The sequence below is a fragment of the Dendrobates tinctorius genome, unplaced genomic scaffold (assembly GCF_039654945.1).
Source record: "Dendrobates tinctorius isolate UK_male_01 unplaced genomic scaffold, ASM3965494v1 ptg000404l, whole genome shotgun sequence".
NCBI lineage: Eukaryota > Metazoa > Chordata > Amphibia > Anura > Dendrobatidae > Dendrobates > Dendrobates tinctorius.
The window spans coordinates 2525078-2551500 of NW_027362069.1; the positions used below are offsets into that span (position 1 = coordinate 2525078).

The 26423-nt window shown below is 47.4% G+C and overlaps 1 protein-coding gene across 1 annotated transcript in view; it reads left to right on the forward strand.

The window, feature by feature from the left end:
- LOC141076431 (uncharacterized) overlaps positions 1-26423 on the forward strand; it is an 84252-nt gene that overhangs the window by 37558 nt on the left and 20271 nt on the right. The window contains exons 2-10 of the mRNA XM_073563882.1: positions 4446-4595; positions 4721-4900; positions 9510-9633; positions 9717-9814; positions 24626-24775; positions 24905-25084; positions 25167-25290; positions 25374-25471; positions 25670-25760. Of these exons, the coding sequence (XP_073419983.1) occupies positions 4518-4595; positions 4721-4900; positions 9510-9633; positions 9717-9814; positions 24626-24775; positions 24905-25084; positions 25167-25290; positions 25374-25471; positions 25670-25760 (1123 nt within the window). The 5' untranslated portion in view covers positions 4446-4517. The remainder of the gene's footprint in view (positions 1-4445; positions 4596-4720; positions 4901-9509; positions 9634-9716; positions 9815-24625; positions 24776-24904; positions 25085-25166; positions 25291-25373; positions 25472-25669; positions 25761-26423) is intronic.

Consider the following 26423-nt stretch of genomic DNA (forward strand, 5'->3'; position numbering starts at 1 on the left):
ACCGTCCCTTCACGCACCATGGCCAGTGTCCGGGCCGCTAAGAGTCCTGCAGGCAATTGTTACAGAGGGTTCCAACTGTACTTCTACCCCCTCTAGTGGGGCATGTGCTCGGACTGACAGTCAGTATGATCTGTCTTGGTGGTAGGGTAAGTTTAGTGGAGGCCGGCACAACCACTTTTTCTAATGTTTCCCCTGACTAGAGGCCTCCCTAAGCTTGAGCTGTACGAATTAACCATTGAAACACTTGTCACTGGGGGGTATGCGGACTCCACTGTTTCAGAGACAAATGAGAAGGTTCATCGATGAGCAGTTTTCCAAACTCTTTCAGGATATTCATCCCCAGGGTGACGCTTCCCCCAGTGTCAGCACTATACCCTTCCGTCCAAGATCTTTCCCTCACAAGGAGACCTGCATCCACACCACCCATGCGACCGGGATGGGCAAGTGGTTTGCCGCTGTCAGCTTCACTACCGGGCCCCACTCAGGCCGGAGAGGCTCTGGGAAGTGTCATCGGAAATACCCTTCAGGCATGGCATCGTGGTCACTTGGAACCCAGTATCTACCAGGCAAAGCACGGCTCGACCATCTAACTCGGCCCAGACCAACAGCCACGTAGACCCCAGATTTGTGGGACTTTCACTACTCCTTCCTTTCCATTCTGGTTCCGGGCGACATCCCCCAGGCTCGGAGCCCTCTAGTTTAACGGACGGTGCGGCCGGGACCCGTTCCTCCGTGGACGTTCCCTGGCCATATGTCCCACTTCTCCGTAGTTATAGCAAGCGAAGGGCCTCTGCCGGCGGAACCTTCTGGCATCGTTACGGGCTTCTGTTTCACTTTGGCCCCCGGCTGCATACTGACCGATTTCAACTTTCTCCTTCACTTGAGCCAGTAACCCTTGAATATTCAACAGCTCCTTTCTCATCTCTTCAACCCATTGGGGTTCAGCAACAGTCTTTACTGCTCTGCTGCATCACACCTCTGGACCTTCCTTACTGGGACTGTCACCCCCTGCTCCTGTTCACGTAAGCGGGCCTCTTTTCCTATGTCCGCAAAAGTGATACGAGAGTCCGCCCGTACCTGCTCTCTGAGTCTGCTTGGTCAGAGCATCCCGCAGCCAGTCACCAACAAGTCATGCAACACGACATCTGCTGACCCTATCACCACTCAGTCCTTTCTAACAATGGTGGTGTGTAACTCTTGCAGCACATTCATATACTGTGTAACTGTCTCCCCCTCTCTTTGCATGCGGCTAAACAGGCGAGTCCTAAGTTCTCCTATGTGAGTGGGGTCCCCATGGGTCACCTCTAAAATTTGGAGAACTTTGGTAAAACATATCACGATCTCGGGGGGTATGCAGCTTCACAGAGTCTCTAGCCTCTCCATCCAAAGCCTTAATGGCCACCTCGGCCTTGAGTGCAGGGCTCATAGGGTGCATTCTCATCATACCCCTCGTGCGCTCCGTCCAACTCCACAACATAGTATTGGACCCCGTATATTTAGGCAACTTACTCAGCATGGCCCCCCAGGGAGATACTGGTTCTGGGCCCAGCCGCCTGTTCTGCGGCCTCTGTGCAATTGGACTGCATTCTGCCGACTACGCCAAATGTAAGAGGGCACTGGAAATGAGGTTCGTTGGATGCAGTGAAGAGCCGGAGGCAGAGAAGGGGTTAGCAGGGTTTACTACAACAGGTTATTGTGGTACAAGGAATACTCCGCGCAGGGAGATGAAATCAACAGTGGGAAAACGCGGGAACACTGAGCACAACTACAAGATTTGCACAAAAACACAATATTTGGAATAAAGGTGTACGAAAAAGAGAGAACTTATCGCTTGCAGTTCTTGTTGTGGAGAGGCTGGAATATCTACCGCCGGCATCGTAAATCATCTACAATGTCTCTGACCCTGTTGCGGAGGGACGAAAAGTACTGTCTCCCGACCGTGCCCATGTATCCGGGCTCACTGGGCTTGAGTGCGTTGGAATGTAGAAACAGTCTCTTTTGTTGATTCCTCTGGAATGACGCAGTACACAAACAGCATGCATGCTTGCAGGCTGCAGCAGCATGCAAACCTCTGAACTAGTCGCTAGGAACAGAGCGAGTCAGATTGTCTTTCACTGAGAGCGGGAATGAGCCGTCCAGTAAAGGAAGGTCTGGGGACAGCTCAGTAAGGACATAGTCAGTGGGTACGTCAAACCGCTGGGGAATAGCTGATGAGGAATTAGCAGTCGGAGCAGTGGGGAAGGAGTCATCCTTCTCCTTCTCCTGTCGCCGTTCCCGACAATTCTCCCCTGTTCCCTCGCTCAGCCCCTTCTATCTCCCCCACGCCCCCTGCTGTCCAGTGCAAAGGTCCTCCCCACTCAAAGTAATCGTCCCTCAGCAACAGTGGTGACAGTCCCGATAGTTCCGGCCCCAAAGTGTACCGAGAACCGCTGACTCTGCCCTGGCTCATCTTCTTAAATAAGTATAGTAGTAACTAGGCCGCCAAATACTTGGGGGGCGGAGGAACATTCTGCCAAACTCTGTCACACCTTCTTAGGCTGGTTTCACATTTGCGTTTTTTAGCGCTGGAAAAAAACGCATATGTGCGCATGCGTTTTTTCCCCTATATTTAACATGGGTGCGCATACCTGCGCGCTGGTAAGCGCATGTATGCGATTTTCATGCGCTGCGTTTTTTTGGGGTGTGCGTTTGTATTTTCCAGACGCAGCATGTTGCATTTTTTGGCCCTGCAAAAAAGCGCATGCGCACATATGCGCACGTTTTGCGCTAAAAATGGCCATTATAGCCTATGGATGCGCATATGTGCGCACTGGCATGCTCATGTATGCGTTTTTTTGCACATGCGTTTTTTTTTTGTTAACCATGGAATTTAGGGGTTTAGGTTAGAGTTAGGGTTAGTTAAGGGGGTTTAGGGTTAGGGTCAGGGTTAGGGTTGGGGTTTGGGTCAGGGTTAGGGTTAAGTATGGTTTGGTTAAGGGTTAGGGTCAGGGTTAGGGTTAAGTATGGTTTGGTTAAGGGTTAGGGTCAGGGTTAGGGTCAGGGTTAGGGTCAGGGTTAGGGTTAAGTATGGTTTGGTTAAGGGTTAGGGTCAGGGTTAGGGTTAAGTATGGTTTGGTTAAGGGTTAGGGTCAGGGTTAGGGTTAAGTATGGTTTGGTTAAGGGTTAGGGTCAGGGTTAGGGTCAGGGTTAGGGTTAGTTAGGGTTTAGGGTTTGGGTTAGGGTTAAGTATGATTTGGTTAAGGGTCAGGGTTAGGGTTAGGGTCAGGGTTAGGGTTAGTTAGGGTTTGGGTTAGGGTTAAGTATGATTTGGTTAAGGGTTAGGGTCAGGGTTAGGGTCAGGGTTAGGGTTAGTAAAGTCATGGTTTGGGTTAGTGTGAGGGGCCACCTAATGTTGGAAAAAAACGCAAACGCGGTAAAAACGCATAAAAACGCTGCGTTTTTTTCATGCATGCTCATAAAAATGCTTGAAAAAAACGCAGCAGTTGTATGCTTTTGTATGCGTTTTTTCAATGCGTTTTTTTGCGGGAAAAACGCGCTGCAAAAAAAAGCAAGTGTGAAACTAGCCTTAGATGCCATGTTTGCTTTTCACATCAGCAAGTGGTTATACTGCTAGGGTTTTTGTTGCAGCCGCTCCTGTGCTGTCCCTGCAGTGTACATCTATGTTATGGGGCCCAAAAGAGTTAATTTGTAAAAAAAAAATTTTCACTTGTTAAAATACAATAATATGTCTTCTGCTTTTTTAATTTTTTTTCTCTCATTTTTACAAGAATTGTTGGAGCCAATTTTTCTTTTGAAACATTTTAATATCGGCTTTTTCTGGTGTTTTTCTTGTAATATAGGAAAGCCTAAGGCCAGAAATAAACCGCATAAATCACTGTACATGGAGACTTTGGGATCAGATCATTTCTGTCTGTGTTGATTGTGGAAACTAAAAATATTTTCTTAATTAAAGCCTCAAACTTCTGTGTGTGACTCAGAGCTGAGATCTAACGGGATAGAAGATTCCAGTGCGGGGAAGACGGGAAACCTTCATATAGACGGCCGGTGGGGATGGAGTCAGTGACCGACTCTGGCCAAATCTGTCTCTAGAGCCGTAGTAGGAGATGAAGATGTCGTCCTCATCATGAAGGAGTTATTTCTCATGTCGCGTGTAATGAATATCTCCTGCAGTATTGCTAATGCCGATTCCAGTGTCGGTAATGAGACGAGAATTAGCGTTATGGAAGATGAGTCTATGAGGAACGTGTTCAGCTGCCGACTCTGAGGAGGAAACTGCTTGTTGTCTGTGGCCTAAATATATAGGTTTTATTAGTAGATGTCAGGGGAGAAAACTAAACCCTGTAAGATAATAAATCTCCTCATATGTTTCCCTTATTATCTCCAGTAATTGTATTATTACACAGGATTCTTATGATGTTACATCGGATCATCTTCTTCTCATTCAGGTCTCTACAATATCGGATCCTCTCAGTGAAGATCTTCTACAGAAGAGAATTTTCCTGATTTACCCATCAAGGATGGATATGGACAGAGACAAGATGGCGGAGAGGATGTTACACCTCACCCTAGAGATCCTCTTCCGTCTCACTGGAGAGGTGAGAGATTCTGATGACGTCACATTACATCATTCTTATCTATGGGAATAACAGATGGACAGAACTGGAGAGGTGAGGGCTCTGAAAATGTCTGTAGTGAGATTAATGTGTCTCTCCATTACCAGGATTACACAGTGGTGAAGAAGACCTCTAGTGATTGCTGTCAGGACCCTGTGTCTGAGGGATGGGGAAGACCCCTGAGCCCAATCACGGGGTCTGCACCTCACCCTCTGATCCATGAGGACATCAGTGACCTGAAGATCCTAGACCTCATCTACAAGATGATTGAGCTGCTGACTGGAGAGGTGACACTGCTGGGACATTATTATTATTATTTATTTATAAAGCACCATTGGTTCCATGGTGCTGTACATGAGAAGGGGTTCCATACAAATTACAGATATCACTTACAGTAAGCAAACTATCAATGAGAGACTGATACAGAGGGGAAAGGACCCTGTCCTTTCGGGCTTACATGCTACAGGATGGTGGGGAAGGAGACAGTAGTTTGGGGGGGTTGCAGCAGCTCCAGTGATGGTGACGCGGTAGCTCCAGTAGTGGTGAGGAGGCAGCGGGGATGATTGCAGGCTGTAGGCTTTCCTGAAGAGGTGGGTTGTCAGATTCCGTAAGAAGGATCCGAGTGTGGATAATAGCCGGACGTGTTGGGGCAGGGAATTCCAGAGGATGGGTGCTATTCGGGGGAAGTTTTGGAGGCGGTTGGGTGAGGAGCGAATAAGTGTGAAGGAGAGAAGGAGGTCTTGGGAGGACCAGAAATTACGTGATGGAAGGTATCAGGAGATTAGTTCAGAGATGTATGGCGGAGACAGGTTATAGATGGGCTTGTAGGTCAGTATTAGTAATTTGAATTGGATACGCTGAGGGAATGGGAGCCAGTCAAGAGATTTGCAGAGGGGAGAAGCGGGGGAGTAGCGAGGAGAGAGATGAATTAGTCAGGCACAGAGTTAAGGATGGACTGGAGAGGTGCAAGGGTGTTAGCAGGGAAGCGACAGAAAAGGATGTTGCAATAGTCGAGGCGGGAGACGATGAGGGCATGCACAAGTAGTTTAGTAGATTGAGGGTTGAGGAAGGGACGGATTCTGGAAATATTTTTGAGCTGGAGGCGAAAGGAGGTGGAGAGAGCTTGGATGTGCGGTTTGAAGAAAAGGGTTGAGTCAAGGGTTATTCCAAGGCAGCGGACCTCCAGTAGTGGGGAAAGTGTGATGTTGTCAATTGTTATAGAAAGGTCGGTTAAGGAAGATCTGTGAGATGGGGGGAATGATGATTAGTTCAGATTTGTCCACGTTGAGTTTGAGGAAGCGAGAGGAGAAGGAGGATATAGGTGATAGATACTCCGGGATTCTGGAGAGCAGAGAGGTGATGTCTGGGCCAGAGAGGTAGATCTGAGTATCATCAGCATAAAGGTGGTACTGGAATCTGTGGGACTTTACGAGTTGCCCCAGGCCAAGTGTATAGATTGAGAAGAGTAGGGGTCCTAGAACAGAGCCTTGGAGGACTCCCAACAGAGAGAGGGTGGGATGAGGAGGTAGTGTGGGAGTGAGAGACCCTGAATGTGCAGTTGGAAAGGTATGAGGAAATCCAGGATAGGGCGAGGTCTTTGATGCCGAAGGAGGAGAGGATCTGTAGTAGGAGGCAGTGGTCAACTGTGTTGAAAGCAGAGGACAGGTCTAGAAAGAGGAGTATAGAGTATTGTCCGTTAGCTTTTGCTGTAAGTAGGTCTTTGGTAATTTTTGTCAGGGCTGTCTCAGTGGATTGATGGTGGTGGAAGCCAGATTTTAGATTGTCAAAGAGCAAGTTAGATAAGAGGTGGGAGGAAAGTTCAGCGTGGACATGCTGCTCCAGGAGTTTAGAAGCGAATGGGAGCAGCGATATTGGGCGATAGCTGGACGTGGCTGTTGGGTCGAGGGTTGGCTTTTTAAGGATAGGCGTGATTGTGGCATGTTTGAAAGCAGAAGGGAAGGTACCAGAAGTTAGTGATAGGTTGAAGAGGTGGGTTAGGGATGGGATAAGTGTGGTGGTGAGGTTGGGGTGGAGGTGGGATGGCAATAGGGTCAAGTGCACAAGTGGTGAGGTGTGATTTGGAGAGAAGATGAGCAAGCTCCCCTTCAGTGATGTTAGATAGGGAGGTTATGGGGTTTGGGCATTGGTCTGGTGTGCAAAAGGGTTGTGGTGGTTAAGCAATAAAGACTTGCCGTGTTTGGTCTATCTTGTTTTTGAAGTGTGCGGCAAAGTCCTCTGCAGAGATGAGGGAAGTCGGAGGAGGCAGTGGTGGGCGGAGGAGGGAGTTAAAAGTATTGAACAACTGTTTGGGATTGTGGGATAAGGAAGATACAAGGGATGTAAAGTAGGCCTGTTTAGCAGAGGTGAGGGCAGATTTGAATGCAAGTGTTGCTTGTTTTAGTGCAGTGAAGTCGTCTTGCGAATGTGTTTTCTTCCAGCATCGTTCTGTAATTCTGGATGCTTGCCGAAGCTTTTTAGTGGTGTTATTGTGCCAGGGTTGTCTATTGATTCGTCGCACTCTGTTATGCATGACAGGGGCGACTGAGTCCATGGCTGATGCAAGAGTGGCATTGTAGAAAGTAGTTGCAGTGTCTGTGTCGTGGAGCGAAGATATGGAGGACAGTGGTAGAATAGAGTCAGAGAGTGTGCGAGTGTCTAGATGTGAGGTTTGTGCGGGGGTGCGCATGCTGCTGGACATGGGTGACAGGTGGAGAACAGGGATGAGAAAGTGCGTAGATGGTGGTCAGATAGAGGGAGAGGGGAGGTGGTGAAGTTAGAAAGAGAGCAGAGGCGGGTGAAGACGACGTTTAATGTATGTATGTCCGTCTGTGCGGGTTGCTGAGGAGGACCACTGAGTAAGTCCAAAAGATGAAGTAAGGGACAGGAGTTTGGAGGCTGATGAATGGTGGGTGTCAATGGGGATGTTGAAGTCACCCATGATGATGGTGGGAATGTCAGCAGAGAGAAAGTGAAGGAGCCAGGTGGATAATTGGTCAATGAAGGCATTGGTCGGGCCTGGAGGTCGGTATATGATGGCCACTTGGAGGTTGGAGGGAGAGTAGATGCAGACAGAGTGGACTTCAAAAGAGGGGAGGATAAGGGAGGGTAGAGGTGGGATTGGGTTGAAGGTGCAATTGGAAGAAAGGAGAAGGCCCACTCCTCCAGCATGTCTGTTGCCAGGGCGAGGAGTGTGGGTGAAGTGGAAGCCGCCGTAACACAGCTCAGCAGGGGAGGCTGTGTCGGAGGGTGTCAGCCATGTTTCGGTGAGGCCAAGGAAGGAAAAATTATGAGAGGTAAAGAGGTCGTGAATCACATGGAGTTTATTGCAGACGGAGCGGGCATTCCAGAGTGATCCAGAGAGTGGGAGCATGGTGGTGGGCGTCAAGGGCACGGATTTGAGGTGGGAAAGATTTCTGGTGTTTGTGTTGGTTTGGGAACGATAGAAGGGGGTAATAATGGGAGGTGTGGGTTGTGGGGGTCCAGGGTTGGGAGATATGTCGCCAGCAGTGAGGAGAAGCAGAAAGAGGGAGAGCATGTGGGAGAAGGAGGGTGGGTGGCTTGTTTTGTATTTTATTAGGAGAGCTCTGAGGTCGAGGAGCAGGCCAGCAGAGGAGGTCAGGTGGGGAGGCCAGAGGGAAGAAGAGATTATTATTTGGTTAGCGGGTGCTGGGGTTTGTGGATATCGAAGGAGAGTGAGTAGTAGTGGAGCCAAAACTGTTAGTGCGTATGTCAGCATGGTGAGAGTAATTTAGAAGGCAAAAGAAAATTAGAACATGTAAACGCAGTGGTTAGTCGTACCTTCTGGTCACTTCAGGCTCATTTCAGATGTTATCCTTAGAAGACATCCTTGGAATAACAGACCAAGGTCAGGCAGACCTCTTAAGCCCCCGTCACACACAGCGAGATCGCTAGCGAGGTCGCTGCTGAGTCACAAGTTTTGTGACGCAACAGCGATCTCATCAGCAATCTCGCTGTGTGTGACGTATCAGCGACCGCCCACCACCATTTATCGCTGATCGTGCTCGAATGCCCTGGACATTTTTTTGATCGTTAGTCTCCCGCTGGCCAGCACGCATCGCTGCATGTGGCAGCATGAGACGATCGATCAGCGAGCTGGTATCCAAGGTAAACCGTGGGTAACAAGTGCGCGTGTCGCTTAGTTACCCGCTGTGTACCTTGCATACTGGCTCCCAGCGCCAGCACGCTGGTATCCAAGGTACACAGCGGGTAACTAAGCAACGAGCATGCTTGTTACCCGAGTCGTCGCTGGTCTTGATCGCTGATGAGATCTGCTTGTTTGGCAGCTCACCAGCGATCATATAGCAGCACACCAGCGATCCCGACAAGGTCATATCGTTGTCGGGATCGCTGGTGCATCGCTATGTGTGACGGGGGCTTTAGTCTGAATTTATACTAAACAGCATATGAAAGGGCCCAGGTGTGATCTGAAAGGAAGGAGCAGTAGGGGGACTGGATGCAGACACAGGAGATGATTAATTAGAAGTAACAAGAGGAAATGCTAAGGGAGATAGTATTGCAGCCAGAACACATACCATTGATAGCAGACAGATTCAGAGGTGATTGGGGTTCAGGAAAGATGTGTGATGATGGTATTGCAACCAGAACACATACCATTGATAGCAGACAGATTCAGGGGTGATTGGGGTTCAGGAAAGATGTGTGATGATGGTATTGCAGCCAGAACACATACCTGTGGATGAAGCAGATCGATTGTCAGAGTGATAGTAATAATAATGAAGCATCTATAGCAGGGAGTCATTTTCAGGCATATTTCAGTTGTTAGCCTTAGAACGACATCCTTGGAATGACAGACCGACATTATACAGTAACACTATTAAGGGATCAGGAGGATGACGGTATCATTGTATGTGTCAGGTTCCTATAAGGTGTCAGGATGTCGCTGTCTATTTCTCCATGGAGGAGTGGAAGTATTTAGAAGGACACAGAGATCTCTACAACGACGTCATAATGGAGGTTCACCAGCTCCTCACATCACCAGGTAATAGACAGGACTAAATACACACGGCCTATAATTATCTGTATGTAGAGAATGAATTCAGTCCCTGTATGTGTTTCCTCCAGATCTATCCAGTAAGAGGACAACACCAGAGAGATGTCCCCGTCCTCTTCTTCCACAGGACTGTAACCAAGAAGATCCCAGTGCTCTTCAGGATCATCAGGTAGATGGAGATAAGGTGTCAGGAGATCTCCTCTATGATGTGTAGACAGCTGTGAAGGTCTTGTGCTCAGTCTTGTTTTATCCATGATGATTTAATGAGAACGGTGGAGATGGCAGGATTACAGCTGACACTGACATGGAAATTTGATTGATTAGGTAGATATACCCTCGTGCGTGCTGTGGCCTGTCCTAATTAGACAGAGTCTTATTGAGCGCTCAAGGAAGGAAAGATGCCACACCTAGTTAGCAGCAATCCATTCCAGCAAAACTCTGGAAGTTTATTGAATATACTTGGTTTTATCAGTTCGTACAAAGGAGTGGTTACTCATTAACATAAAGGCTGAACTTCTTATCTAATTCGTCAGTTTAAATACATGTACATATATGGGTGTCCGACCTGAGGTGATTTAAGAATCAGATTATTTACTGCCCCTTGTCTTACAATGTCAGCAATGTTCAGATATTGGCTGGTACATCTGGCCTTACTTCCTCTTCTGTATGTCTGGGACAAATGTCACAAGACAATGCTATCATGAGTTAACATCAGCTCCCCAGGCCCTGGCTCATGGGGTTAGGTCATCTTTAGCAACTGATTATAAAGTTCAGGGCAGCTGTGACTATATCTAGGCGCATATGAATGAGTATATAGAGTATATAAGTATATAGCATATAGCCTATAGCAGGCAAGTGAAATCTAGATGAAATACATATACATATATATTTCCATAACAATCCCCCCTTAGATATCACTTGCCCTAAAGTCCTGCTCCTGGCCCAAAGCGCTGCAACTCTTTTATGCTGCCAGTGGTTTGACGCACGCCTAGCGCATACATCCTCCTCTGTACAGACTTTCGCAAATGGGCGGTCAGGAGATCTGTCCCTAACGGGGGTTTTGTGCAATGTAATCAAAGTCTCTTAGTTAGCAGTCTATGCAGTCAGTGCATGTGTATTCTCTATCAGGTAGGTAATTTATTCAGTCAGGTAGGTCATCCACGGCATCATTCCAGCTCAGGTGTATCTTCTGGTATGAAGGCCTTTTCCTGCAATGCGGTGCGTGGATTCAGGTGGGGGTTTTCCTTCCAGGTTGGCGGCGTCAGCACTTGGAGAAGGGCCATCAAATCTGGGATCGAGTGCTTCTCTTTACGGACTTTTTCCACCAACACTCAGCAGTCTCCTGACCTCAGGGTGTGCATACCAGGCACCGAATCTGGACCTGGCAATGAAGGAGAAAACTCGAGAATGGACATTAGAAAGATTCTTGATAAATTCAATTACACATGCAGACAAAGTATCATTTTGCATAGTCAACTGCTAAGTAAAGAATACCCCTAACATGGGGGGTAGACCCAAATCAAGTTTCATATTGGTGACAGCTTTTTCTGAGCCTATGGGAGTGTCTAATGTCAGGGTTTGTCTGTCTCTTGGGCAAATTTTTTAGCATGCTGCTCTTGAATGTCCCACCTAGTCTATGGTGTAGGATGGGGTGGGAAGTGTGTGTAGGCCTAAATCTAACCCTACTGCTGATCAGATCTCTTGTGTCAGGTTTTCTGTGTATGTGGGTCCCTGATCACTTGCTATTGCTTCTGGAACCCCCATATCTGCACACTATTTTTGAGGGTAGCTTCTTTGCAGTAGTCTTCGCCAACCGGATCCTTACTGGGAAGTCTTCAGGCCAGATGATGTGGGGGAACTTTTCCCGCTTGTCCGATGTTGAATTTGTCCGAGGCCAAACAGCTGCTGGGAATTTGGCTGTTAAGGTGAGAGTCCAGTCAATCAGGTCATTCATCTGTGTCGTCAGTTCTGTGCGGGGGCCATGTGCCCATTGAACCGCCGTAGGGTACACACTTTGAGGTAGACTGGGTCTGTCTTGAGGTAGACGTCTTGAGGTAGACATGTTTGAGGTAGACAGGTTTCTTGGAGCCCAGTGCTTTTGCCCTACAGCATCCAGCTTTCCTTCTCTTTCCGAGTCTGATCATGCTACTTCTTGTACAGGCTTCGGGAAGTCATTTTGTCAGGCTTTCTTGTCTTCAGTCGTCTTGTAGTAGCCGTCCGACTCTACGACCTCTCCCATTTTCCATATTGTCTTCCTCTTGGCTGCTTCTTTGGCTGCCACGTCTGCTGTTGATGCCCCGTGTCTCTACTGTGTTCAGGTTTCCGTGTGCCTTGACCTTCAACACTCCCACCACTTTTAGTAGTTGAAGAGCGTCCAGCAGGTCTCTGATGGCTCCATGATGCTTCATGGCCGATCCGCTTACTGTGATGAAGTCTCTTGCAGCCCAGATGGGTCTGAAGTCGGGTGCCATGTCATGCGAGTACCTGGAAGTTTTGTTCCTTGCAATGTGGCAGACCTTTCGTCAGCTCTACCAGTTCCGCTTCTTGGGCTGACAAACTTCTGGACCATAGGATGTCTTGATGGCTGGTCACTGCACATCCCGTGTGGAACCTTCTTTCATCATCTGCAAAACTGGAGCCATCTACAGTATCTTGCAGACTTTTCATCTGAGGGTCCGTAACCGCATCACCCCTTGGAAGTGGGAGTAGAGACAGGTAACGGCTGAGAGCACTGAAAAGTGGTGGAGAGCAGCCTTGTCAGGAGGGCGTGTGCTGCAGATATTGTTTTCATGCAGGAGGGCCCCCCCTTGCAACTGGATCCAGACCGGCTGAGAGGTAGTCTAGAGGCCTCTGGTTTTCCTCGGCGGGTCTGTTTTAGGCCAGTAGCATGACCTTCTCCATCCTTGTCCTTCCTTTTCTGTTCGGCACAGACGGGATGGCTTCTCATAGTCAGGGAGGCCTAGAGCTGGCGCAGAGACTATGAAGTCTTTCAGTTTCCTGTACGAGATGAAGGCTGCAATGCGTTGATGCAATTGTGCAGAGGCTGCATTAAGCCTGGAGCACCAGGGATCCAAGTTCTGCAGTACAAGACTGGACCAAGGAAGGCCTGCATCTTCGGAGTTGTTGAGGGAGCCATCTTCTCCTCCGCGGTCTTCCGGTCATCTGTCAAGTGTTTCATGTAGTGGGCGATACGGTGTCTTCAGGAACTTGCTTTTTGACACCACTGGACTCTGTTTCGCAGAACTTACGTTGCTGCTCCGTCAGGCAGAGTAGAGGAGACATGGAAAGCGCTGTGCAGGTAGCGATGTCGATGACTTCTGCATGCTCCTCAATCCAGTTGACGGGGATGGAGGACAATGCTCTGGCGAGCTGTGAAAGGCTGTTCCGGGCCCTCTTGGGCATCACTGTCCATTTGTTTCGCACCCCCCTTGTGCGTTTTCAGGAACTGGTCGTCCAGGTGGGGGGGGAACATTGAGGAGAGCTTCAGGCAGATCCATTGCCATGAGCACCGTTGCTGTGGCTGGCACATTTGTCAGCAGAGTGTGCAGATCTGGCACAACTGGGGTTTCAAACACGGTTGCTTTGTTCACAGCCCTCAGGTTATGCACCATTCAACCCAGTCTGGTTCTCCTTTCACAGTCTTCCTCTTGATTGAGAAAAGCTGGGACTGCATGATGATTCCCATGAGTGAGGCGGCTCAATCTGGCCTTGCTCTTCACAGTGCCGTGAGTGACTCCCATCTTCTGGCAGAGGGCCAGCAGGAAAACAAGCCGTTATACTGGTGACCTCTTCATCAGAGATGACGTCCAGCTGAGCTTTCTTGCTCTCACAGGGGGTCTTTTTGCTGGGGCGTCTTCTTTACCAGCCTGCAGCAGTTCCTTTCACCCAGCTTGATCTCAGGTCAGCTTTTGTTAACCAGTTTGAGGAGCTAAGTGGTTGTCTTCCAGTCCAGGGCCTGGATTAACTTCAGGGAGCACCTTCAGAATCTTGTCCAAGATGATCCTCTGGCGCTGGAGCTGGAAGCAGTGCAGCCATCTCACGGAGCGGGTGTGGTCCCTCTGGGTTGAGAGTTTTCCTGGCCCATGCCAAAGTTCTTAGGCCATTTCTTGAACCGCAGTTCCACTTAGACCTCCAGTTGGTCAGAGGCAGTTTGGCTCTGGGTGATGAGCAGCGGATGCTGGGCCTTCTGAGCGTCCGGGGTTCCAGACTTGAGTGACACCCACACTGGCACAACTTGAAGTCTCCCTTGGACCATAGGCTTCCGGGTGCTATGTCCAGCACCTCCTTGGGTAGACCTGAACCGGTTGTTCGAGCGAGGCTCTTGTAGGGCCACCAGCATGGGCATGATTGATTCTTCCTGGGCCTGGGGTGGAGAGGAGGTCAAGGTCACATTTTCATGGGACACTTTGGTCACCTTCAGTTCATGCAGTAGGTCTGCTCTCATCAGGTGTGGTGGGCAGGTCTCCACCATAAACTGGAACGGGATGGAGTGTCCTGGCTGTGTCCACATGCTCAGGGTCTTGCAAGCTGGGGAACGTCTGTCTTGACCTGCAGTCCCTATATAAGACACACAGTGCTCTGATAGACTGGTGGGGTCGGGGATTTTCACTTCTGACTGCACCAGTGTCCACAAGGAAAAATATGACAGCCCCCAGTGATTTGAGGTATTGGGTCCGCTGACGGGGTTTCACATGTCAGGGGCGTGACGTCTGGCGGACCTGGTTTGCCTCTGTCCTATGGACAGGGTTCTTCATTGTCTTCTGTGTTTCTTTCTTGGCCTATTCCTCCGCGGGATGACCTGGGTTCCTGGGGTGCTGTGCACTGGTTCCAGAAATGGCCAAGGTTGCCACAGTTGAAACACTTGCTAGCTCTCCTGACTCTGTGTGATAGTTGCTCCTTCACGTCAGTGGCCACCACAGGAGGGCCTGTCCTCTGCACTCCTGGGAGGGACTCAATTCTTCTGGCTACTGCGAGCAGGACATCTACTGCTATTGTCCTGTACTCAGGCCTGGCCACTATCAATAGTTTCTTGATTGGTTTTCTTAGTCCATGCACAAAGGCTTGTGCCAACATTTGTCCGTGTATCTGATCATGAATAGTGAAGCCTTAAATTTGGAATACTTGCCTCACTCTGCCATGAAACTCGTGTACAGACTCTGTCTCGGCCTGGCTCATGTTATGCATGCTGAGTGCTTGTCTGGCTTTGGCCCACTCTCTGAGCTGTTCAATTAGCTTTGATCCTGATTCCCAGGAATGCACATCTAATTCTGATGGAAGCTTGAAGTGTTCCTTCATGATTGGCCAGAGTGTTTCACCTGCTTTTATCTCCATTATGGACCAGAGATCACTCCAGGTTGCAGCATATGTCTGCTGGCTCTGCTGCATTCTTCGGTAAAATGGCATTGGGTCCATATCTGGGTTTGGCAGATTTCTTAGAATACTGAACACCTGACTAGGGGTGAAGGGCACATAGTGTAAGAGTTCTGGCTCTATCTGCCTCTGCCTACTTGGTGTCTGTGAGTTTCTCCTAGTACTATGAAGCATAATCTCCTCTTCATGTTCATCAGAGGAGGAACTGTGCCATTGTGTGGGTAGTACTCCCCCCTTCTGAGACTGCAGCTCCGTGTTAGACTTAGCAGGTGCAGTCTCTGATGGCACACACCTCCCTTCTGCTAGCTGTTGTATAGGGAGGGCACCTGTTTTGTTATGTGTGGGGAGTGATTCACTTTCTTCTCCCGGTGTCATAGCTGTCTCTTTAGAGAGGGTGCCTTGTGGAAATAGGGACACCTCATTGTCTGGATCTGGCACTGGGCCAGCTGGTGACAATGAACTGAGAGGTGGGTGGGGGAGAGAGGAGCAGGGGAGGGTGGAGGAGAGATTTGGAATAGGAGGAGAGTGGGGAGGAGACAAAAGAGGAGGAGAAAGTGGAGATGAGGGGGATGAGAGATGATGTTGGTGATGATGGTGGAGAGGGAGGAGAGATGAGAGAGAGAAGGGGGAGAGATAGGTGGAGATGAATAAGATAGAGGAGGGAGAGAGAGATATGGTGAGGGAGGATGAGGTATAGGAGGAGAAATAGATGAGAGAGGGGAGTTGGGAGTGAGAATAGCGGAGATAGAGGGAAGAGAGAGGTGAGAGAGATGGGAGGAGGGAAGAGTGGGGAGAGAGGAGATGGTGGGGGGAGCGACCTGCTGCCCCCCTTCTGCCATCACAGAAGGCATGCTTAGATCTGTGGTACCTCTCAGACGGCACAGATTAGAATGCCGCTGAAAACACTTTTTCTCTACACGTAAAAAAAACAATCCTTTCCTGTTCACACTATCTGTTAGCACCTTCTACGCTGTAAAATCCGCTGTCACTTTAAGAAATGCAGACGGCAATTACTAGCTACTTCCCTTTTTCCTTTCAATACATCATGCCATGCTACAGCTTTAAAGGAAACTGTTCTTGCAAAACCACATACTATGTCTGTTTTAAAAACTGAAAAAAGTGATCAAAACTTTAAAAACTTTGCAACCCCTTTTAACTTGCTTAAAAAGGAATGAAAAACAAAACAAAAATATTTAGTAAAAAATTTCAAAAGTAGTGGACACAAAATGGAAAATCAAAATTGACAAGAGAACACAGGAATAACCAAAAGCAGGCAAAATTTCTGTTATAAACAAAATAAAGGAAAAGGAAAAATGTCTGAGAAGTGAAAATCAAAAAGACTGAAAACAAAACTCAAAAATGGAAAAACCCAAAAGAAAAAGAGAAAAATGATCAGGGAGTAAAAGATTTTTAAAAGGAAAAACAAATCAAAAAGTTGATAAAACTTAGAAACCACTTCGAAAAAATCAAAGATCGATGCAAGTACACTTCCAACAATATAAAAAGTGTGCTGACTGCAGAACACACACACTTCCCTTTTTTCTGCCTGCGTCTCTCAGTGAAATCTTCTGAGAACAATGGAAGAGAGAGAAAAAGAAAACCTAACGGAGACTGCAGTGATATACTCAAAAAGACCCAACTTTCACGAAAATGCTCACACTACAGTAACAATAATCTCCACCAAAAATGCAAGATAAAGCATAAAATAGGGAAAAGCAGAGTACAAATATGACAATATGAAAAAAATATATATATATTTCAGGGGCACACCCTGTAGGCAAAAGAGGAAGTGTACAATAAAAAAGGAAAAACTTTATCTCCTTCAGATCTTTGTGGAGAAGTGCAGTGGAAAAAACAGGTTGATGCACATATAGACGTCTGGGTAGAGATCGAAGCCCTTGTTTTGTGACACGTATGTCAAACAGCTGCTGGTAACCCATAACTGCTAACCACACTAGGTGCACTACGCTTGGTGACCCGGGAATGTTTACCACGCTGTTTCGGACGTCCTGGCTGGCTCGTCCATAACAGGAATGTGATAAATCCCACGAAACTGCCACCACCTGATACCTGGGCCGGCTTCTCCTGTCCTTCCCTGTGACCAGGTGTGTTGGTGGCAATTTGTCAAGTGGTTTGGCTTGCAATATTTCCCCTAAGCTAACACCACCGCGTGCCTGGCGTGGGCGCTGTTGTCCATTCCTATGCACAGGTGTTTATTGTGATAGCTTGATGTGAGATTCGCCTTGTGATAACTCTGTAAGACCCCACCACCTGTCCCTGGGCAAGGCTTCTCCTGTCCTTCCCCTGTGTCCAGGTGTATTTGTGAGGACCTATCTGAGCGAGTCAAACTACCCTGTTATCAGTTTCCCAGCAGCCACAAGCACAAATCAGTCACCGTGTTTCCACCAGCTCTCTCCCGGATCAAAACACACAGGACCACAGCAGACACTTAGCTTATCCCAGGGTTTGGATAAGGGTGGACTTTTTTACACTACCTTGGTTTGGTGACCACACTGACCGGCTAGAGTTGCTGACCCGGACTGGGCACAGGGAACATTCAGGTAAGATAACTAGATTTTCTTACCTTACTTATGGAATTGCGCAAATCTCCGTTCCCATGAGCCAAGGCCTTGGCCGGCACCTCTGTCCTCTCCGGTCAGCAGGATCCCCTTGCGTTTTCGTCCACAGCCTCGCGTCTGGGCGCCAATTGGCATGGAAATTTGATTGATTAGGTAGATATACCCTCGTGCGTGCTGTGGCTGAGTCTTATTGAGCGCTCAAGGAATGAAAGACGCCACACCTAGTTAGCAGCAATCCATTCCAGCAAAACTCTGGAAGTTTATTGAATATACTTGGTTTTATCAGTTCGTACAAAGGAGTGGTTACTCATTAACATAAAGGCTGAACTTCTTATCTAATTGGTCAGTTTAAATACATGTACATATATGGGTGTCCGACCTGAGGTGATTTAAGAATCAGATGATTTACTGCCCCTTGTCTTACAATGTCAGCAATGTTCAGATATCGGCTGGCACATCTGGCCTTACTTCCTCTTCTGTATGTCTGGGACAAATGTCACAAGATAATGCTATCATGAGATAACATCAGCTCCCCAGGCCCTGGCTCATGGGGTTAGGTCATCATTAGCAACTGATTATAAAGTTCAGGACAACTGTGATTATATCTAGGTGCACATGAATGAGTATATAGCGTATATGCTGTAAGTATATAGCATATAGCCTACAGCAGGCAAGTGAGATCTAGATGAAATACATATACAGTTGTGGCCAAAAGTATTGACACCCCTGCAATTCTGTCAGATAATACTCAGTTTCTTCCTGAAAATGATTGCAAACACAAATTCTTTGGTATATTATCTTCATTTAATTTGTCTTAAATGAAAAAACACAAAAAGAATTGTCCTAAAGCCAAATTGGATATAATTCCACACTAAACATAAAAAAGAGGGTGGACAAAAGTATTGGCACTGTTAGAAAAATCACGTGATGCTTCTCTAATTTGTGTAATTAACAGCACCTGTAACTTACCTGTGGCACCTAACAGGTGTTGGCAATAACTAAATCACACTTGCAGCCAGTTGACATGGATTAAAGTTGACTCAACCTCTGTCCTGTGTCCTTGTGTGTACCACATTGAGCATGGAGAAAAGAAAGAAGACCAAAGAACTGTCTGAGGACTTGAGAAACCAAATTGTGAGGAAGCATGAGCAATCTCAAGGCTACAAGTCCATCTCCAAAGACCTGAATGTTCCTGTGTCTACCGTGCGCAGTGTCATCAAGAAGTTTAAAGCCCATGGCACTGTGGCTAACCTCCCTAGATGTGGACGGAAAAGAAAAATAGACAAGAGATTTCAACGCAAGATTGTGTGGATGTTGGATAAAGAACCTCGACTAACATCCAAACAAGTTCAAGGTGCCCTGCAGTCCGAGGGTACAACAGTGTCAACCCGTACTATCCGTTGGCGTCTGAATGAAAAGGGACTGTATGGTAGGAGACCCAGGAAGACCCCACTTCTTACCCCGAGACATAAAAAAGCCAGGCTTGAGTTTGCCAAAACTTACCTGAAAAAGCCTAAAACGTTTTGGAAGAATGTTCTCTGGTCAGATGAGACAAAAGTAGAGCTTTTTGGGCAAAGGCATCAACATAGAGTTTACAGGAGAAAAAAAGAGGCATTCAAAGAAAAGAACACGGTCCCTACAGTCAAACATGGCGAAGGTTCCCTGATGTTTTGGGGTTGCTTTGCTGCCTCTGGCACTGGACTGCTTGACCGTGTGCATGGCATTATGAAGTCTGAAGACTACCAACAAATTTTGCAGCATAATGTAGGGCCCAGTGTGAGAAAGCTGGGTCTCCCTCAGAGGTCATGGGTCTTCCAGCAGGACAATGACCCAAAACACACTTCAAAAAGCACTAGAAAATGGTTTGAGAGAAAGCACTGGAGACTTCTAAGGTGGCCAGCAATGAGTCCAGACCTAAATCCCATAGAACACCTGTGGAGAGATCTAAAAATGGCAGTTTGGAGAAGGCACCCTTCAAATATCAGGGACCTGGAGCAGTTTGCCAAAGAAGAATGGTCTAAAATTCCAGCAGAGCATTGTAAGAAACTCATTGATGGTTATCGGAAGCGGTTGGTCGCAGTTATTTTGGCTAAAGGTTGTGCAACCAAGTATTATTCTGAGGGTGCCAATACTTTTGTCTGGCCCATTTTTGGAGTTTTGTGTGAAATGATCAATGTTTTGCTTTTTGCTTCATTCTCTTTTGTGTTTTTTCATTTAAGAAAAATTGAATGAAGATAATAATACCAAAGAATTTGTGTTTGCAATCATTTTCAGGAAGAAACTGAGTATTATCTGACAGAATTGCAGGGGTGTCAATACTTTTGACCACAACTGTACATATATCTTTCCATAACAACACCAGTGACCGGAGATAAACTTTTTACCTCCGATCACAGCTGAGCGGTCATGCTGTGTTCTGACAGTGTGGGAACCGCGGCTCTGTGACCGGCGGAGATGTTTACCGCCAATCAGAAGTGCTACACCGGTGTTTACCACACTGCCACACAGCTTGGGAAACACCGGCTTTTGTGTTGTGCATTTTCCGCTATATTCTGTGATTAAATCAGCAAATATTGCAAATTCGGCGATCTTGGGCCGAGCATTGAAATATTCGCTCATCTCTCGCCATAATACTGTGTGAGGTGCTGTGGGGCCGTCATACTGTGTGGGAGACCTCATACTGAGCTACATGGCCACACAGGAGAACAATGTCCTTGTGATGAGTCAGATAGAAAGTGAGAAATCCAGGCCTTTGGTCTATCTGATTGCCGTCCTCCTGAATTGATATGGTGTTGTGTGCCAGGAGGGAGACATCGGATAGTACGTTCTGAAGGAAAGCAAAGATATAATGGCAGTAAGAATTTGGATTCCAGGCAGGGAGCATAGCGGAGACACAGAGCAGGAAGAGGTCATTAGCTCAGGTTTGCTGCACTATTGTGGCTTATAGTAAAGGTTATGTACCGCCGCATGTCACCGGAAAGTTCCTGACTGCATAACGCAGAAGAAGCATTCATAAAGTGTTGTGCCTGCCATCTGATGTATATACTTCTCATCAAGGTCTTGTTAAGTAAAGGAAAGTCTATTTTTGAACTTTGGTCTCCCTCATTCATCTCCATACCATCTGGTCTGGGCCTACAACGACAGCAGCAATCTGTGGAGTCGGGAGTTATGACTCTGCCAAATATATCTGTTCGGGCGGTGTAGAAAATTGCTTTGGAAAGGCTTCTGGGATCGACTTTGAGATTGCCCCTTGCAGACCTGGGGGGCTGGACCCTCATCTGACCTTGTACTCCATGGGCACACCGCTGGTGAAGGTTCCGTGTCTGCCTGCTGCACGCGCCATCTTCCTACTCTGTGGTGACGTCACCGCTACCCGGTGTTCGGGCGGTGTGGAGATTTCCTTCTGAACAGCATCTGCGTCCTGCCTTAGGCTTGCCCCTTGCTGACCGGGGTGTTTTGCCCTCCTCTGCTCAAGTTAAGGCAGGGCACATCGTTGGTGAAGTTCCTGTGGAGGACTGCTGCGGGCGCCATCTTCCTCCACCTTCAGTGATGTCCCCAGGCGCGACCAATCAGCGACGCAGGATTTCCGTTACAGACAGACAGAATTAGACGATTATATAAATAGATATAGATATATATATATATATATATATATATATATATATATATATATATATATAATATGTGTTATATATAGCTGACCCGTGGAAGCGCTGTTAGGCCGTCGTCAGAGTTTACTCGCTCCTTTCTTCAGCCTCCCGGCCATGAAGTTTTAAACTTTTGCTACAAATAAACTACGGACTTTCAATATGGATCAGTGGGTGCTGCAGTCCTTACTTTCTTTGATGGTGAAATTATATATATCTAATATATAAAGCTCAAGTGTGTATGTAAGTATGTGTGTATGTCCGGGATAGGCATCTGCACCGTCGCAGCTACAGCCACAAAATTTGGCACAGTCACACGTCTGGACCCCGAGAGTGTCCTAAGCTATGTTGTGAGGCGAAATTTTAACCCTGCACGTTCCAATTCACCAAACAATTTTGCCCCTATCTACATACTGGAGAAAAAGTGTGTGCACGTCAAGCCCCGCCCCTCATTATGATGTCATAATGGTTGCCATGGCGACGCTGATGTCGTCATAGGTTACAAGCCCCGCCGCTCATTATGTCATAATGGTTGACTATGGGATGGAGGATGTGTGATGGGTATATGGGCACTGGACTATGGGATGGTGGATATGTATGACGGGTATATGGGCATGGGACTATGGGATGGAGAATATGTATGGTGGGTATATGGGCACGGGACTATGGGATGGAGGATATGTATGATGGGTATATGGGCACGTGACTATGGGATGGAGGATATGTGATGGGTATATGGGCACGGGACTATGGGATGAAGGATGTGTGATGGGTATATGGGCACTCGACTATGGGATGGCGAATATGTATGATGGGTATATGGGCATGGGACTATGGGATGGAGAATATATATGATGGGTATATGGGCATGGGACTATGGGATGGAGGATGTGTAATGGGCATGGGACTATGGGATGGAGGATACATATGATGGGTATATGGGCACGGGACTATGGGATGGAGCATGTGTAATGGGTATATGGGCACGGGACTATGGGATGGAGGATATGAATGACTAGTATATGGGCACAGGCCTATGGGATCGTGGATATGAATGACTGGTATATGGGCACAGGCCTATGGGATCGTGGATATGAATGACTGGTATATGGGCACGGGACTATGGGATGGAGGATATGTATGATGGGTATATGGGCACGGGACTATGGGATTGAGGATGTGTGATGGGTATATGGGCATGGGACTATGAGATGAATGTGTGATTGGTATATGGGCACTCGACTATGGGATGGCGAATATGTATGATGGGTATATGGGCACGGGACTATGGGATTGAGGATGTGTGATGGGTATATGGGCATGGGACTATGAGATGAAGGATGTGTGATGGGTATATGGGCACTCGACTATGGGATGGCGAATATGTATGATGGGTATATGGGCATGGGACTATGGGATGGAGGATGTGTAATGGGTATATGGGCACGGGACTATGGGATGGAGGATATGTATGATGGGTATATGGGGACAGGCCTATGCGATCGTGGATATGAATGACTGGTATATGGGCATGGGACTATGGGATGGAGGACATGTATGATGGGTATATGGGCACGGGGCTATGGGATGGAGGATATGTATGATGGGTATATGGGCACGGGACTATGGGATGGAGGATATGTATGATGGGTATATGGGCATGGGACTATGAGATGAAGAATGTGTGATGGGTATATGGGCACTCGACTATGGGATGGCGAATATGTATGATGGGTATATGGGCACTCGACTATGGGATGGCGAATATGTATGATGGGTATATGGGCATGGGACTATGAGATGGAGGATATGTGGTGGGTATTTGGGCACTGGACTATGGGATGGCGGATATGTATGACGGGTATATGGGCATGGGACTATGGGATGGAGGATATGTATGATGGGTATATGGGCACGGGACTATGGGATGGAGGATATGTGATGGGTATATGGACACGGGACTATGGGATGAAGGATGTGTGATGGGTATATGGGCACTCGACTATGGGATGGCGAATATGTATGATGGGTATATGGGCATGGGACTATGGGATGGAGAATATGTATGATGGGTATATGGGCATGGGACTATGAGATGGAGGATGTGTGATGGGTATATGGGCACTGGACTATGGGATGGAGGATGTGTAATGGGTATATGGGCACGGGACTATGGGATGGAGGATATGTATGATGGGTATATGGGCACAGGCCTATGGGATCGTGGATATGAATGACTGGTATATGGGCATGGGACTATGGGATGGAGGACATGTATGATGGGTATATGGGCTCGGGGCTATGGGATGGAGGATATGTATGATGGGTATATGGGCATGAGACTATGAGATGAAGAATGTATGATGGGTATATGGGCACGGGACTATGGGATTGAGGATGTGTGATGGGTATATGGGCATGGGACTATGGGATGGAGAATATGTATGATGGGTATATGGACACTCGACTATGGGATGGCGAATATGTATGATGGGTATATGGGCACGGGACTATGGGATTGAGGATGTGTGATGGGTATATGGGCACGGGACTATGGGATGGAGGATGTGTGATGGGTATATGGGCACGGGACTATGGGATGGAGGATGTGTGATGGGTATATGGGCATGGGACTATGGGATGGAGGATGTGTGATGGGTATATGGGCATGGGACTATGGGATGGAGGATATATATGATGGGTATATGGGCACTCGACTATGGGATGGAGGATATGTATGATGGGTATATGGGCATGGGACTATGGGATGGAGGATATATATGATGGGTATATGGGCACGGGACTATGGGATGGAGGATGTGTGATGGGTATATGGGCACGGGACTATGGGATGGCGGATATGTATGATGGGTATATGGGCATGGTTCTGTGGGATGGAGGATAATTATAATTTGCTATAACTAACCACAGTTAGTTACTATGCCCGGGCAGCGCTGGGCTCTTCAGCTAGTGTGTGTGTGTATATAGATAGAGAGAGATATATATATAATGTGTGTGTATGTATATATATGTCTATTAGAATCCCTGCACACATACACTTAAGGAGTATTTGCTTATTAGTGAAATTTATTGAAAGCAAGTGCTCTTATAGTGATTGCGACAGAATGACGTTTCGGTCATTCAAGACCTTGATCACATAAGTCGCCTTGAACAATGTAGTGGTTCATGAAGTATGTGGTCCTTGTGATCAAAAATAGGGACAGCGAGTATGCCCGTAGTAGTTCTGAACTAAGGGCTGTCCTGAATCTCATACTATTTATATTTGGCAGAGTCATATCTCCCGACTCTGCAGATTGCTGCTGTCATTGTATTATTACACAGGATTCTTATGATGTTACATCGGATGATCTTCTTCTCATTCAGGTCTCTACAATATCGGAGCCTCTCAGTGAAGATCTTCTACAAAAGAGAATTTTCCTGATTTACCCATCAAGGATGGATATGGACAGAGACAAGATGGCGGAGAGGATGTTACACCTCACCCTAGAGATCCTCTTCCGTCTCACTGGAGAGGTGAGAGATTCTGATGACGTCACATTACATCATTCTTATCTATGGGAATAACAGATGGACAGAACTGGAGAGGTGAGGACTCTGGAAATGTCTGGAGTGAGATTTATTAATGTGTCTCTCCATTACCAGGATTACACAGTGGTGAAGAAGACCTCTAGTGATCGCTGTCAGGACCCTGTGTCTGAGGGATGGGGAAGACTCCTGAGCCCAATCACGGGGCCTCCACCTCACCCCCTGATCCATGAGGACATCAATGACCAGAAGATCCTAGAACTCATCTACAAGATGATTGAGCTGCTGACTGGAGAGGTGACACTGCTGGGAATGCTGGGACATTATACAATAACACTATGAAGGGATCGGGGGATGACGGTATCATTGTATGTGTCAGGTTCCTATAAGGTGTCAGGATGTCGCTGTCTATTTCTCCATGGAGGAGTGGGAGTATTTAGAAGGACACAGAGATCTGTACAAGAACGTCATAATGGAGGTTCCCCAGCCCCTCACATCTCCAGGTAATAGACAGGACTAAATACACACGGCCTATAATTATCTGTATGTAGAGAATGAATTCAGTCCCTGTATGTGTTTCCTCCAGATCTATCCAGTAACAGGACAACACCAGAGAGATGTCCCCGTCCTCTTCTTCCACAGGACTGTAACCAAGAAGATCCCAGTGCTCCTCAGGATCATCAGGTAGATGGAGAGAAGGTGTCAGGAGATCTCCCCTATGATGTGTAGACGGCTGTGAAGGTCTTGTGCTCAGTCTTGTTTTATCCACCAGTATTATATGTTTTATACTTGTGTAATGAGAGCGGTGGAGATGGCAGGATTAGAGCTGATCATAGATGGGACTTCTCCATCTGTCTGTGACTCTTACAATATTTGTTTCAGGGTGAAGATCTGACCCATATTAATACTACAGAGACATATGTGAGGGGTGATGAGTGGTGTAAAGAGGAGATTCCCACATATGACTACCCAGGTGAGTAGGTACCACTGAATGCAGAGAAGTCACAGATTCCTCTCAGTCACCGGCTGTGGCTGCTTTATCGGTGGTGTAGTCCGGCCGTATTACCATGATCACCATTTTGCCTCTAGACCACAACATTCTCCTCCACCCAAAACCGTTCAAATGACTTTGGCCATTGAAAGCCCTTTTCTATAGAACTTACAACCTGGAGCATCCACCTACCCCCTGGGATTAGTGTGAGGGTGATCCCTTATAGCGAGATCTATATGATTACTTGTACTTGTACCTGACCCAATGTAGGCCGAGAGCTCGCTTAAAGAGTCACACCGAACACAGAGTTAGTCCGGAATCACACTACCGTGTGTGATACAAGAAACGCATGAGTCTCTCGCATCAACATCCAGCGCTGCTGCCTGTACTCAGGACCGGAGCTGCAGCTGCATAGAAACACATGGCTGTTGATGTGAGAGACTCGTGCGAGTTTCTCACATCACACACAGTAGTGTGATCCCGGCCTTAGATGTCTTCTCTTTTCTCAGTAAAGGCTTGCACAAAACTGAAGTTTATTCTCAAGACAAAGAGACAGGAATTAGCCATTCTCTCCTTCACATTAGGAGACGCTGACCGTTACCTGCCCAGATCTGTAACTATAAAGCCAAATGACAGCGTACGTAG